Genomic DNA, 16,199 nt, shown 5'->3' on the forward strand with positions numbered 1-16,199 from the left:
ATTTCTCTCATTTACCATAGGATGTATCATATCTTCATTGAATCCACCAAGTGCATCTGTTACGTGTTTATATGGTCATGTTATGGAATTAATCTTGGCCTTCCAGCATTGCTATAATTTTCTAGTTGTACACATATTAATTTAATTCTTATTTCTAATGCTCTCCTTCTGTCTGTTCCTTCCATAGAATTATATATTGTTGTTCGGTTACAGTTTGCTAAGGCATGAAGGATATTGGAACCATTTGGATATGGTAAGTATAGAAATGTACTTTAATAATAATCTCCACATGCATTTCCTGCAACATATCTCTAGACAGAAATAATGAAATCAGCTTTTTATCCAGATGTCTGTTACTACTGTTGGGTTTTTCTGTGTTGCTCTAGTATCTGACTTTTCCTGCTTTTATTAAGTAAATAAGCTCTGACAGACTGTTCTCACACGTGACATGCTATCAGTGGCCCAAGCTGAGCACAGCAATTTGCTGAAATGTTGTAAGAAGTCTAATGGATATATGTTGAGGACTGGCAGGCCTGAAGAGAAGGAATTTTTCCACCGTTTGGGTATGAGTCATCATTGCACATCTCTGCAAAAAATAATGTACTGCTCCAATCTTAGTAATTTTCAAATTTAATCAACTAAACTGGTAACAAGAACAGGAAATTAAGTTTTATGTTTCAAAGTTTAAAAGCATTTGGACATTGAACTGAATTGAATAGTACAGCACGTTTATTTCAATTACTTTTCTTATTTGGCTGAAAGCTGTTAGGGAAGATACTATACTACTACTTAAATTTTCTGCAACAAATAGAGATTACTAGTAATCAGACTTCTACCATTATAATGGTAGCATCCAGACCAAAGAATACTTCATAAACAGAACTTCACTTCAAAAGGCATCACATGGCATTGGAAACTCTGTTGGTCCCAACAGCATCAAATGGAGAAGGGGAAAGCACATTGCAAAGTTGAGAAGCTCTGCAGAAGAGCAAACGTTCAAGTTTTAACTCCATGCTCAGCACAGATATTCGTTTTGGTTTACAGAGTTATAGAACACTAACCTAATAATTTATGATTTTGTTATTTTAACACAGTAGCAGCATTAGAGCCAAATGTCAAAAAGCCTGATTTTTAGTATGAACAAGCAAGTAATGCCAAAAGAACAATTAACCATCCTTCAGAAACAACCTGGTAAACAATCCCACCTGATCAGCATTAGAGGTATAGTATTAAACTTGAATTTAACTAGTTTTCTCACAGTTCATTCAAAGTCTTGTTATTACTATCATAAAAAAAAGAAGGTATTCTGAGGCCATTAACATTGTGGCCTTCAAAACACAATCACCATCAATCAGTACTAGTGATTATATAGAAGAGTTCAAGATTTTGATCAGATATTTTCCTAAGGGCTGAAACAATCTTTTCACAACTGGATTGTTTCAAGCTCTATCTCAAGGAGGTATGAGCCATCTCTCTCTCAGGCTGAGAAAACATAGTGATATTTTGAACAGCAAACACATATATTGATAAAGTAGTAAAGGAAGCTTGTTTATAGCATGCAATTGATAGAAGCAGGATGAGCCCGTGTAAATATTCTTTTCTATTCTCTGGGAAGTTCAGAAGCAACTTCTTTACTGTTTTTAATAATTTTTTTCCCATTTTGAAAATAACAGACGAATAGTATTTTGCAGGGTGCTGCCCTTTGCAAAGATAATAAATATGAGTGGTTCCTTGTAATGAGCAATACAACTCTTTTAATGACAACTACAATGCAAAATTTTTATCACCATCAAGTATAAGACTATTTCTTTACCCTGTCCCATGACAATTAACTAGAGCTTGCAAATGGCTATTCTGATTTGATAACAACAGGCATATTAAAAAGATAATGCTGTTTAAACATTTCAAGAGAAGCAACCAAGGGAATGGAATTTTGTCCTCTCACTTCTATGGCCATAAAAAGGAACAAAGACCTGACAGGCTACATGTTTAGCCCCATTTAGTGGGTTGATGCTGGCTGGATGCCAGGCACCCACCAAAGCCACTCTCTCACTCATCTCTGCAGCTGGACAGGGCAGACAAAATATAATGAAGGGTTCATGGGTTGAGATAAGGACCAGAAAAGATCACTCATCAAATACCATCATGGGCAAAACAGGCTCTGGTTAGAGATATTGATTGAATTTATCACTAACAAAATCAGAGCAGGATGAGAGGTAAAATAAGACCTCAAAAACATCTTTCTCCCATCCCTCTCTCCTTCCCTGTGGCACAGGGAGACAGGGAATGAGGGTTACCTTGTTTCTCCCACTGCTCAGGGAGAGTCTTTCCCCTGCTCCAACATGTGGGGTCCCTCCCATGGGAGACAGTTCTCCATGCACTTCTCCAATGTGAGTCCATCCCATGGGCAACAGCTCTCTGTGAACTGCTGCAGTGTGGGTCACTCTTCCATGGGGTGCAGTCCTTCAAGGACAGGCTGCTCCAGTGTGGGTCTCCCATGGTGTCTCAAGTCCTACCAGGAAACCTGCTCCAGCATGGGCTTCTCTCTCCATGGGTCTGCAGGTCCCTGCAAGGACCCTGCTCCAGTGTGGGCTTGCCACGGGGTCACAGCCTCCTCTGAAACATCCCCCTGCTCCAGCGTGGGTCTCCTCCATGGGCTGCGGGGGCACAGCTGTGTCAGCATGGTCTGCACCACAGGCTGCAGGGGAATCCCAGCTCCAGCGCCCGAAGCACCTGCTGTTCCTCCTTCAATGACCTTTATAGTGGTTCTCTCACACATTCTCACTCCGTTCTTCTGTGGTCACGATTAAAACTGTGCAAAACTTTTTTTTCTTCTCAAATCTCTTATCATAGAGGCATTACCAACATTTCAAATTGGCTCAGCCTTGGCCAGCTGCACTCCTGTCTTTTGGAGCTGCCAGAGACTGGCTCTGTCAGAAATGGAGGAAGCTTCCAGCAGCTTCTCACAGAAGCCATTTCTTTAGCACCCCCACTACTAAAGCCTGGCCAGGCAAACCCAATACACCCAAGGAAAAAAATTAAAAAGTAAGAGCATAACACCTCTGAAAGAGTTAAAGACAGACAGGAGACTGGGTGGCTAGCTACAATTTTCTCTTCAGACAAATATGATTGAAAATAGAATATACAGGTATGTACCAAAAGAGTGCACAAGTTTAGTGCTTTGATTATGACATTCTTTGTTATGAACAGCAGTATTATAAACCACAAAAATTCCCTTACAAAACAATATTCCACTCAAACTGGGAGACAAAACTCTAAGCAGAGAGAGCACTGAGGACAATACCCAAATTAAAATTTGCTCCATAATGTAATTCCACATAGCTGGGTTTGAAATTTTCTACTGCTCTTTTAAGAACAACAACTCAGGCTGAGAAACAGTTACAGCAGCTGACATTAACTGCTCTACAAACCAAGAGTTTTGCAAGTGTACCTGAATCCTGGCAATCTGTGACTTATAATGTGACTGATCAATAATGGAAGAACATTCAGAGGAGGTAAGCAATCTGTTCATGGAGCTCTGGGAAGAATACAGAGAGTGACCACAGCTGTTTTAAAGAAAGCTGAAGTTATCTCAACACAGGAAGGGGCTCTATTTGTTTTTCATAAAAGGCTGCACCAGTTGAGTGGATCAAATGGTTGTATAACTGGCCTTAGATAATTAAGAACTCTGAATGCATTTCTGTGCTAGCCAGACAAGCATGGCTTGACCCAACACAGTATAAAAACTAAGGAACCAGCAAAATGAACTTTTAACATAGCAATGGACTTGAGCTGCCTTCAACCCACACAGACTTTTGCAGAAACTGGGGACAGCTTGTGTCATGACAGTTCATATACAGAGACTGGCAACAGGAGTCACAGCTGCCCTGTGATCTGTGTACTGCAGACATTCCGCTCATGCCGTAATTGTTCATGTAAATCCAGCTCAGAATTTGGCTAGCACACAGCTCATGCTAAGGCCAGGTGTATCCTGGGAATGGTGCCATGAGGTCAAGACAAGAGCAGCAGGTAGGTAGGACAAGATGGACAGAAAGGCTAAAGGTCATTATGCAGCTGCCATCACCTACAACTTGCCATCTCCTGCAGCCTTAATCCTTCCATACAGATTGTCTAGCAGTTGATTCAGAATCTACAAATGTAAAGAAATAGTATTGACCAAACTTCCAAGTTGGAAGGTATAAATATGTCACTTGCTCCTCTAAACAGTAAAGTCATTCACAAAGATTCTAAAAGAGAAGACAAAACCAAGGCTAACTATTTTTATAATTAAATAGAATGATAAAGAATAGAAGTTAAAGTCAATTTTTCCTGATTACACTTAACTTCCTGGAAAAGAAATAATGCAGGTGTGATTGTTCACTATTGCTTCTGAAGAAAAATTAACAGCAAAGCAAAATTCTCAATCAAAGCAAATTCTCGATCTAAATGCTAGTGACAGACGCAAACAACACATAGTCACAAATATCAATGTTACTAATGCATCACAGTGAAGACACTAAGTTCAGAGTCCTAAATACCAAGCAGTAAAATAAAACTATAATAACATGATCGAACTAAAAAAGCAAGAATGACATTCATGTTGCGACATGCTTAGTCATTACGCAAAGCCTTTTTAAGGTAATTCTCCCTTCCAAACAATCATTGTTTCAATACACATTTCTCCATCATGGCGGTACAAGTATCACAGGAACACTAGCTGTGACCCATCAAATTTCAACGAAGTATATACTGTAATAAGGGTATCCCTTTTACCGTTATTACACCAACCAATTATTAAACATCTGCACCACAAAATACAAAGAACTGTCAGCATATCAATGCTGTCATCTAACAGTGATGTCAGAGAGAGAGAGAGAGAACACTTCAGGGAATATGCCTTCCTAAATTTCCTGTTGTGCAAAATGCAGAGGTACTACAGATGAGGCACATATATTTTTCAAACTGAAGCTATTAAAAAATGTAAGCCATAAAATTTGTATCATTGTTCTTGTAAGCTCAACACACAGCCTTGGGAGTACTACCTGGAGTTTTACGGTGACTGGCATCATCAGTTAGCCTGGAAGCTCTGTCAGCTGGTCTCTGTTCTGAGGCAGGTTCTGGCAACTTTGAGACACACTGTTCAAACCTCGGAGTTACTACAGTATAACGAAACAGCTCTTCATATTCATCCTGTTGCAAAGGGGTGACAAAGAATTATAAAACTACAATTACATTTTTAAAAATTAGGCATATGTAAGAAGAAGTCCAAATTATTTTCTATAATTTTGAAAGGCTTTTTTATTATCGTGGTGAGAACTAAGAGGATTTCCCTTCAAGTTGCAAAAGTGAGCTGTTTTCCTACAGTAATTATAATAATTTAACTTTCTCTTGTTTAATGTTCACACTCCTTCTGATTACAACTAGATGCACTGTAATAGTTGCACAGAAAGACTCTGCCAGATACCAGAATTGGATACTATGACAGGCATCTAAAACAAAAACAGGAACTGGAAGAAAACTCCAGTTCCAGATCATGTAAGTTATTAATTGCAGATTAACAGATCATGTTAGTTATTAATTCTAATCACTACTACTAGTGCTTCAAAGAAAAGCATGTATTTTTATAGCCATGACAAAGATGCCACTGAACACAGTCACACTTCACATTCTGTAACATTACAATTTCTTTGGTGGAAGTTGCAAAGCCAATCATCAAAAGAGATTTGATTATACACAATTTTGTTTAGAGTAACTATAATTATTCTCATATTAATTATTTAAAAAATTATACAGGTATATGGAATGTGTATATATAACTAAGAAAGTTATATTAAGAAGTTATAAACGTATCTAAGTAGTACGTGGTATTATACTATGCACAAAAGTAAGCCAATTAATATTTTTTTGATACCTCCTAATGAAACAGATTTTCAGGATGAAGGTATGTAGTGTTCATTGTGAAACTGTAAACAATCTGTATTATAGCTTAAACACACAATCCAGTAACTAATTAAACAAGTTCTAGTAGCAGTTACATACTAAAACCAATCAAATTTACTAATTAAAGATTTGGAAAACAATGCCCATTGGAAAATACTAAGCCAGGTCACAAGCAGTTATTTTTTCTTCACTTAGTATTATCGTATTAGTTCTGCTCAGTATCCTAACTAGGTCAAACCTCAGAAATCAAGTGTGAATTCAAAAATTAATTTCCCCTTCAACCCAGGGAAAGTTAGAGTGAAAACAATTAATGAAAGGTACCAATTACACGTAATATGTTTTTGAATCCAATAACTGAAAAGGATAATACTTTAAAACTTTCAGTGTAACTTCTATATTTTTGTGTGTTTCAATTAATTAGAGAATTTAGGAAGCTAGGATTGGCACATTTTAGACGAATTCTAGTTTCCATTGAAATGTCCGTTTCCCATCTTCTAATCTATCATGTTCAAAGTAAAAGCCTAAATAAATGTATATGAAGCTATAGAATTACAAATACATGATGTATCTTTTGGATAAGCAAGTGTGTCACATTCCATGTAAAAGGTATATAGTTAGCTGCAAATCAACAAGCTACCAATTTTTCCATAGCTGTATCTTTCTAAATGTATGCAGTTTAGATTTTAGAAGATATCAAAAGAAGAAAACAGATATCTTCTGATCTGTTATTCAATCAGGAACTACATGGAACCATACCAAACTCCCTGCAGCAAAATTTCAGCTGAGTAAAAAAGCCAATATTAGCCTTAACTAATATAAATTAAATGATTCTGCAGAAGATATCAGATCACACCTCTGTCTTCTTCAAAGAGATCATTTAACCAAATAGCACTGTAAAACCGATTCTTCCCCACAAACAAGTTAGTTCTCAGACAGAGCTGATCCAGCTGCTTCCATGATTATTTTAGTCAATTCTAAGGACATAGTAGGTTAGATATCAGATGCAAGTTCGTGGCAGTTGTAACCAGAAGTTTAGGCACACGAAAAAAATAATCCTGGAGACGGCAGTGGGAATATGTAGGGAAACACTGAGTGATTAAGTGTATTACCTCAATCTTAAACACACCATAACAAGCACGCAACAACTGGAATGCAATATCGACCAGTACACTTAAAATAAAACCATAATGAAATAAAGTCAACAATATATCTTTGGTTTACTACCTTGGTTCTGCTTTAAACAAAACGTTCAAGCTGTTTTGTCAACTGCAAACAATTCTGTTCATGTATAAAATTAGAGGAATATAGTTCTATGACCTGAAGGTCAGTGGAGTTTTGACCGTTTAATGCCTTTGTTTTGTAGAAGTAAATGCAGTGATGCAATGAACAAATGGCACCAAAAAAAAATCAGACTTGTTTGATAAATTTTTTTCTTTTTTTAAATAAAAATATACAGGTACTACAAAGAATTGAAGTCAAGGTTACTAAACAATATGACAAGAACAGATTGAATGGATAAAGTCTTGCAAAACCCAACTATAAGTAATGGGAATTCTCTAAGAGCCAGTGGATCTCTTTGTAAGGAAAAGTAATAATCTGGTTTCTATTTAAAAGCAACACATTATCAAAAAGGCCCGATCAAACAAAACTGAACAGACCTTCCAAAATTATCTAAAAGGAGTAGAGTACCCTGTCAACATTCCAATTGATCAGCTGTTACCCCAGGGTTCTTCTTTTTCAACAGTAACAAACTCCTACTAGGGGTAGTTTTGGGCTTGTCTAGTTTGCAGAAAAGAAGGCTGAGGGGCCTCTTTGCTTTCTACAGCTTCCTGAGTGGGGGAAGTGAGAGGAGATGCCCATCTCTTCTCCCTGGGATCCAGTGACAGGATGCATGGGAATGGTTCAAAATTGTGTCAGGGGAGGATCAGATTTGATGTTAGGAAGCATTTCTTCACTGAGGGCCATCAAACACTGGAATGGGCTTCCTAGGGAGAGTGGTTGATGTTGCAAGCCTGTCAGTGTTTAAGAGGCATTTGGACAACGCCCTCTAATAACATGCTTTAACTTTTGGTCAGTCACAAAACAGTCAGAGGCAGTTTCTCCAATTATTGGTGTAGGTCACTTCCAACCGGAACTATTCTACTACTCTAGGCATGTTCTCATTCGCAAAACAGTCATTCATTAGTTAAGTTTATCATTTTCTACAAGGTGGCCTTGGAACCTCCGTGATAATCAACCAGATCATAACAGAAAATTCTGGTCCTTCAAAATTTGTAGCATGATGTTTTATCTTGTTCTCTGACTACAAAAAGCATTGGAAACACAGATGCATTACTATTCTTAAACAAAGATTACGAAAAGTTATCCATGAGATGAGCACAAATAGAAAAGTATATGAGCTGCAGAAATGAATTGCCTGTAAAGATGTAGTTTTAAAGGTACAAGTCAATCCACATAGTAAAAAAAGAAAGAAGAAAACCCCTCAACTAAACAGTGCTGCTGCTGTATATGCCCATTTCACCAGGTGACAAATGTGGAGATACATTTCTACAGGGCAACTAGCAAAACATGTTATTGTCAAAACTGTCCTGGTTTGGACTGTATTCGACCAAAGAAAAAACCACACAACCCACTGTTCAAATAGGAATAACCAATTATTAAATGATGCGAATCTGCTGCTTTTAAAATAATAACACAAAGACTTTATCCAATACCATTGCATTCTCTTGAAAGAACAATGAGCACAGAAATAGAAACCCCCCAGTATTATAGTTACAGCATATCCTGACCTATTTGACACAAAAAGTAAAAAAAAAAAAAACCAAAAAACCAAAAAGCAGTCATTTCCTTTCTGTGATTAACTTGGCCATAGTACTACTCCAAGGGAAATAAATCCATTTAAAAAATTCAGTTCTTACAACATCATGGGGGAAGCCTAAAATATAGTTACCCTTCATCTCTCAAAAATAATGGGTTTCTATCCTACTGTGTCAAATTCTGGCATCTTCATAAGACTTAACACAAATGAAGAATAACACTTGGAAAAAAAGGTAAGAAAACTACCTATTTTACTTGCAGCTGATCAAACTCTTAAGTTTAGATAAGAATTTTTACATAAATTTCTTGTGAAATGCACAAAAGTGGAATCTAAATGAACATATTGTAATCTCTTTTTTTTGGTGGTCTACTTTGTTTCTTTACATTAACATTTTTATTATTTTCCTGTGTACGTAAAATACAAAAAAGATGCACTATCAGAGTTAGAGTTAGTTAGAGTTCCTTGTAGTTATCCTTTGCCAAATGAAATGCCATGACTGTAAATCAAATGATATTGCCTCTTTCCTACCTGAGGATCTGAAGAAACAGAACTGTCCTGAACAGAGTCTTTTGGCAAAACTGGACTTGTGCTTTTCTCCTCATCAGATGACATTCTGCACAAAGTAAGTCTATAAAACAGTAGAAGCTGAACTTCATTTTTTGGTTTCAGTACATAAACACATACTCATCAACATTTTCCCCAGAAACAGAGATCCTGTTGTAACAACTGGATCAATGCCCATTTTGTGCACTAAACTGATTGAATAGTCTCATTATATAACGCTAGGCAGGAAACTGCCTGATCCAAAGCACACTCAAAATCATGCAAATACTTTCATTAACTTATAAGAAAACCCCAAGGAAAGACCCCAAAGCAACGATGTCAGTTATTGCAGTTAGAGATACCCTCCTGCGTCAATCCCTCATTTTATTCACACAGTATTGTTTTTGAGCTTTTCAGGCTGTTTCAGTACAAAATTCCTACAGAGCAACATAAGAATGCATAATGTGCCCACTCACTAGACAACCTCAACCATAGCCCAAGATGAGATGATGCCCTGAACACTACTGTTCAATACCCTGAAGCCTAGTGGTCAACATCAGTCTCCCACCACCTTATTTGACTTAAAGGCCCAGGAAGATAAACAGATATGGAAGGATAAGTAATACCTTAGGTTCAATAAATGCCAATAATTCCAGCAATTTTGAAGCAAGACAGTGAGGCATTCTTTGAGTACTTGGGAAGTAGGCGATGGTGAAGAATTGATAAGAAGCTTGAAGACTTTGTGAAAGATATATGTATCTTTTAATATACTACAGCCTTGAATAGGTCCTTCAGAGAAGAACTGAAGCTCTTGTGGTAAGACTTGACGGAACAAGGGAAAAGGACTCTAAAGGATATAGGGGGGAGGAAAAGATGAAAGAAATTACAAAATGAGGGGAAACTGAATATAAAGCAAGGTGAATTTGTTAATGAATGAATGACAGAGTGATACAGGTGCCTGACACACATGAAAGACAATCAGACAGATTGAGCAGGGAGTTGTCAGGAGAGAAGGCATACCACCGTAGATAACCAGAGGAACTGACTTACTGTACATTGTAGCAAACAATTTGCAAGGAAAATTTATTTTCAGAGAGATCTTTACAACTGTCAAATATAATACTCTCAGTTGTTTTTTAAACAGATGCATTTTCTGACAGAAATGTAAATTTTAAATTGCTAGTTGTGCTGTCATTAAACTGGCAGGAATATCCTTCTTAAACACAATCAATGTTTCTCAAAGTATCAAAAACCCCATGTAGCTCTCTATATAGGAATACAGATAGACATTAATTATCCTTTTGCTCTTTGAACTATTCTAGACACTGATTCTTCCTGCACCACAAAAGTTCTCTCTGCCACAGCTATTTTTACACCTTTCAGAATGGCAAGCTCATTTCTGTGTTGATGATGGATGTCTTAAAAACGGTATAAAGACAATTTCAAATAATGAGATTTCCTGTACCTCAAGGATCAAAAGACATGACTACAATCTTCCTACTTCCTGCTGAGCCCTCATATACCAACCACATTTTTTGAATACAAAAAATGAAGTCTAATGAAGGTTTACTTTGTACTTTTTACTTCTGTATATCTGTGTGTGTAGATGACAGAAGAAATACTACCTTTGTCAGCTCCACCTTTTTCACTGCCTCCTGCTTTGATAATTTTCTTCTTTCCTCTTTCACATGAACTATTCCTTATATATACCCTTGGTTCTATCCTCTCTACATAGTGAAATAGCTCTATACTAGTACTCCACCTTCTTTTAGCTGATAAATTCTTTCAATACCAAAAAATACTTCAGTAATGCTAAAAAGCCGTCTTCAACTTCATATGCTTTCCTACATAGTTTCTCAAATTGTGGATCCTGACTACTCTAAAAGCCCTGGATCTATTCAAAGGTGTGTGTGCATTAGGGAAGATCACAAAGAACAAACTGTCTAGAACTTACAGGAATTAGATGGGTATTTGCAGCCAGAAGTTAGAAATACTGTTATATCTTCTCTTCTCAGTACACTTCCAAAGAACTAAACTATTGATTTTTCTGAGAAACAGGATGGCAAATGGAGTTCCTTGTGAACACAGACAAGTCCAAGGAAGTGGAAAAGAAAGGTTTTTACTGAAGTTTGTTCAATAACTTAAGACCACTGTCCTGACTTCTGTTTTCAGTTCTCTAAGATCATGCCCCTGACATGCTACCTAGTGGATCTCGTTCTCTACTTATCACTGAAACTACTCTCTGATCTTACAAAACTCAAAAGGTTCCTTCATCATGAGTGACAAACCAAAGTGATGTCAGTGACTCCTCACACAGCTTCCCCTCAAGGCCCTTCACCATCTTCATTGCCCTCCTTTGGATGATCTCAAATAGTTGAATGTCTTTCTTACATTGTGGCAGCCAGAACTGCCCCCAGCATTCGAGGTGAGGCCACCCCAATGCAGAGCAGAGCAGGACAATCCCCTCCCTTGCCTGGCTGGTGACGCTGTGCCTGATGCCCTCCAGGACAGGGCTGTCCATCCTGGCTGCCAGGGCACTGCTGACTCATGCTCAGCTTGCCATTGACCAGGACCAACCAGACCCCTTCAGTGGGCCTGCTCTCCAGCCTCTCATTTCCCAGTTTGTTCATACATCCAGGGTTGCCCTGTCCCAGGTGGCTTTTCTGCATCTGAGGAAATCAACAGCCCTACCCAATTTAGTATTGTCAACAAACTTACTTAGTATACCTTTAAGCCCTGCATCCAAGTCAATCAAGAAGATGTTGAAAAGCACCAGGCCTAAGATGGAGCCCTGTGGAACCCCCCTAGGGAGAGGTCCCCAGTCTGAAGTCACCCCATTCACTGTAACCCTTTGTGCTCAACCCGTGAGCCAGCTACTCACCCATGATGTGTTTACCCAGCTGCATGCTAAAAATTTTGTCCAGAAGGATCCTGTGAGAGACAGTATCAAACGCTTTACTGAAATTCAAAAAGATCACATCACCTGGCTTCCTTTGATCAAGTACGTGGATCACCTTGTCATAAAAGGGAATTAAGTTTCTCAGGTGGGACCTTCCTCTCATGAACCCATGCTGGCTGTGACCAATGACCGCATCAATGTTGCAGACTGAAGCAAAGAACTAATTTCTGCCTTGTCTGTGTCCCTGTTTGTGAGGTGACCATCCTCATCATGTAACAGGCTCATGTTATTTCTGGACTGTCTTTTACTATTGACATATTTTAAAAAACTACTTTTTCTGTCCCCTACAGTACTGCCTAGCTTCAAGTCTAATTGAGCTCTGAGCACATGAATTTCCTCTCTACTGTGGAGAGCTGTATCTCTGTACTTCTCCCATGTAACCTGACTTTGCTTCCACTGGGCATATGCTTTCCTTTTTTGCCTTAGCTTCACAAGATCCCTGCTCAGCCAAGCTGGCCTAAGAATAACTTGTCTGCTTTGATCTCAGTGAACAAGCACTAAGTCCCACAAATTACCGGATAAGTTTCTAAAAGAGAAATCAAGGGATATTAAGACACCGCCTCTGGGTCAGTAAGCTAATTTGCTAAGCTGTAAATCATTACATGGTGAAAGACAAGTGAGAAGAACATCCTCAAGCTTACCAGGTTCTTCTAAACTTACCCGAGCATCTGTCAAAACATATGTCTGACTTCATTAAAGACAGATTCCTGCTAAGAGCAGCAGTTTCTTCCAAACTGTAAGCATACAACTGCAATAGTAACACTGCTACTTTTAAGAAACAGGATGCAACTATAAACATCTTGGTCTGACTCACCATTGTTGCTCTCCTCCTTAATTTTGAATTAATTAAGCTGTGCTCAAGTTTTTGTGGGTTTGGCTTTGTTTTTAACTAAAGATGATGCTTTCCAAATAATTTAAGGTTTCATTTGGATCAGAGGATTCAACACCTATGAAAGAGAATCATGTAGTGGGTAAGGTCGGAACAGACCACAGTGGGTCATGTAGTCCAACCCCCCTGCTTAAGCAGGGTCATCCTAGAGCACATGGCACAGGATTGCAGCCAGGTGGTTCTTGCACATTTCCAGTGAGGGAGAGTTCACAATCTCTCTGAGCAATCTGTTCCAGCGCGTGGTCACCTGCACAACGTAGAAGTGCCCTCTCATGTTCAGGTGGAACTTCCTGTGTATCAGTTTCTGCCCATTAACTCTTGTCCTATTGCTTGGCACCACTAGGAAGAGCCTGGCTCCATTGCCTTGGCACCCTCCCTTCAGATAATTATAGATATTGATGAGGTTTCCTCTCACTTGTCTCTTCTTGAGGCTGAACAGGCCCAGCTCCCTCTGCCTTTCCTCCTAAAATAGATGTTCCAGTCCCTTCATCTTTGTAGCCTCTGCTGACCCACTCCAGGAGCTCCATGTCTCTCTCGTCCTGAGGAGTCCAGAACTGGACACAGCACTCCTGGGGTGACCTCTCTAGGGTTGAGTACAGGGACAGGATCACATTCCATGACCTGCTGGCAATGCCCTTCCTAATGCCCCCCAGGATACCATTGGCCTCCTTGGGCACCAGGACACTCTGCTGGCTCATGGACAGCTTGGTGTCCACCAGGACCCGCAGGTCCTTCTCTGCAGAGCTGCCCCCCAGCAGGTCAGCCCCAGCCTGTGCTGGTGCCTGGGCTTGTTCCTCCCCAGGTGCAGGACCTGTGGTGCATGCAGCCTTTGCTGAATTTCAGATGGTTCTTCTCTGCCCATCTCTCCATCCTGTCATGGTCCTTCTGAAGGGCTGCAGAGCACACCGGGGTGTTGGCCATTCCTCCCAGCTTTGTGTTCACAGTGAATTTGCTGAGGCAGCATCTGCCCCTTCACTCATGTCATGGATGAACAAGTTAAACAGGTCTGGGCCCAGTACTGAACCTTGGGGGACACTGCCAGTCATAGAACTACACCACCTGCCAATAGAGGCAGGACATATTCGTTCCCTTTAGCTGTACCCCCTTGCAAAGCAGCGCTGCTCACGCTTTTAACTCCTCACTACAGCACCTCCGCAGCTGCCCTCGATGCCGGCAGCGCCAACACCGCTGCGACCGCGGCTGCCATGGCAGCCGGGGACAACAAGGGACAATCCGCTAAGCGTCCCACAGACACCAGGGAGGCACAGAGGTGATCAGGCAGCGGGGAACACGACAGATTATGAACAGGAGATTTTCCTTTTCTTGTCTTATACAGGGCTTTTAAGTCAACCAGCCCAAACACCGGGGGCAGAGAGTGCCCACCAGCACCCTCAGGAACCTTGGGGTGGGGTTGCGGGCGGCAGCGCGGCCCCCGGGCAGGAGCAGCGGTGCTGCGGGAAGGACGGCGCGGCCCCGGCCCCCCCCGCTCACCTGCGGGCTCCGGCCGGCGGCACCGACGGTTTCAAACTGCCCGAGCGGAAGAGGAACCCCCTCTGCGATAGGCTCAGGGCGCCTTTGCAAAGCGCCCTCCGATTGGGCGGTTTGGCGGCGAAGCAGCCAATCGAATTGCCAGCCCGGGGCGCGGGGGCGCCGCCAGCCCCACCCGGCAGCGGCTTCTGCCGCGCGCTGATTGGCGGCGGCGCTGCCGGGGCTGGCGCGGGGGGCGGTGCCGGAGGTGGCAGGTTCGGGTCCCGCGCCCGGCCTTCCCGGTCCGCGCCCCGCGCTCGCCGCCGGAGCGCTGCGTGATGGCCCTGGCGGTGCCGGGGAGGGACCGTGCCAGCTTAAAAGGTTTGGCTTGGCAAGGTGGGGGAGGCTGCGTCTGTCCATGTTGGAGAGCAGCTGCTGACGGGCATTCCTGTGGAGAATGAAGATTTTAAAAAAAAAAAAAAAAAAAAAAAGGAAACGAAGAGGGAATTCCTTGGTGGAACTCCTTCATTCTTAAACGCTTCCATCTATGCTAATAATGAAGCTATAAACGGTCCCCGAGCAGGAGTTTTGAATAATTTATGCAGTAATGTTGCAGAAGGAGCTCTTGGCTTGTTGTTTCCAACATTTCTCACCAGGGCAGGCTTTCCATAAAACCTTGCATAAGCAGACAGGCGGGATGGATTCGGGAGCTAAATCCGGCCAGCCCCGTGGCAGGACTGTGTGTCTCACACCCCGCCCGAGGCAAATGCCTCTCCATGCTGCCATCTCAGGGCTGTAATTAGAAAGAGATAGAGAGTCCTTCCGTTTTCCAGCCTTCTTTTAGCCTGATGCCATCGTAACTGACCTTTCTGTAATGCAAGCTGTGACACAGGAAATGATGCAATATTATTTTAAAATTATTTACAGCACCCAGCTCTGGCTACAGCATGCCATTGGGCATGCTAGTGCCACAAGCCTTCTGGTCAGGCTCCGTAGTATGAGATTGTACCTTATGTTGCATCAACATTTTGTCTGATAACACGAGAAAGATAGTTTGGGCATAAAATATGGAGACAGGTACAAAAGTGTAACTCATAATTGCCCTTTTTGAATGTTCACAGCAGTACATGTATCTTGCTCTAGAATCTTTTGCCTCTAAAATGGTTGAGCAAGTAAGGAAACCACCACAAAATTTCACCTTTCTTAGAGGCATTTAAGTCCCCCTAAAGTAAGGCTTTTCCCATAGTAGAAGCCTACTTCTACATTTGTTGAAGTTCTCATTTAGACAAAGTGGCAATGGAGAGCTGTTTTTAACTGCAGCATCTGATAAAGTCTGCATGATCTGATGAGCAAAAATTCCAGCCTGAGGAGTCACTCACTGTGCAGTCATTGTTTCATTAAGGCCTACAATGACATTGGTTGATGTTAGTTTCCAGAAAAGCATAATGGAAGGGCTACATTTGCTGATGGATTTTAGTAAGCATGAAGGAGTGTTTCGTTTCAGAAATACGTGATTTTTTAATCAATTTGGTTGCAAATATCTGTGATAGGATCTTCAGTTCCGGTTAAGGCTAAATTTGGGG

At 40.9% G+C, this 16,199-nt stretch overlaps 1 protein-coding gene across 2 annotated transcripts in view; it reads right to left on the reverse strand.

Annotated features, from left to right (window-relative positions):
• The window catches only part of POC5 (POC5 centriolar protein), a 29,498-nt gene extending 14,780 nt beyond the window's left edge, over window positions 1–14,718 (reverse strand). The window contains exons 1-3 of one of the 2 annotated variants that reach the window (XM_032096556.1): window positions 14,641–14,696; window positions 9,287–9,386; window positions 5,043–5,190 (exon numbers count right to left, since the gene is read on the reverse strand). In XM_032096556.1, the coding sequence (XP_031952447.1) occupies window positions 5,043–5,190; window positions 9,287–9,370 (232 nt within the window). In that variant the 5' untranslated portion in view covers window positions 9,371–9,386; window positions 14,641–14,696. Of the gene's footprint in view, window positions 1–5,042; window positions 5,191–9,286; window positions 9,387–14,640 lie in introns of both variants that reach the window. The other variant, XM_032096557.1, reaches the window with a different exon arrangement.
• Between the last annotated feature and the right edge of the window lie 1,481 nt (window positions 14,719–16,199).

The sequence above is a fragment of the Corvus moneduloides genome, chromosome Z (genome assembly GCF_009650955.1).
Source record: "Corvus moneduloides isolate bCorMon1 chromosome Z, bCorMon1.pri, whole genome shotgun sequence".
In the NCBI taxonomy this organism is placed as follows: Eukaryota; Metazoa; Chordata; class Aves; order Passeriformes; family Corvidae; genus Corvus; species Corvus moneduloides.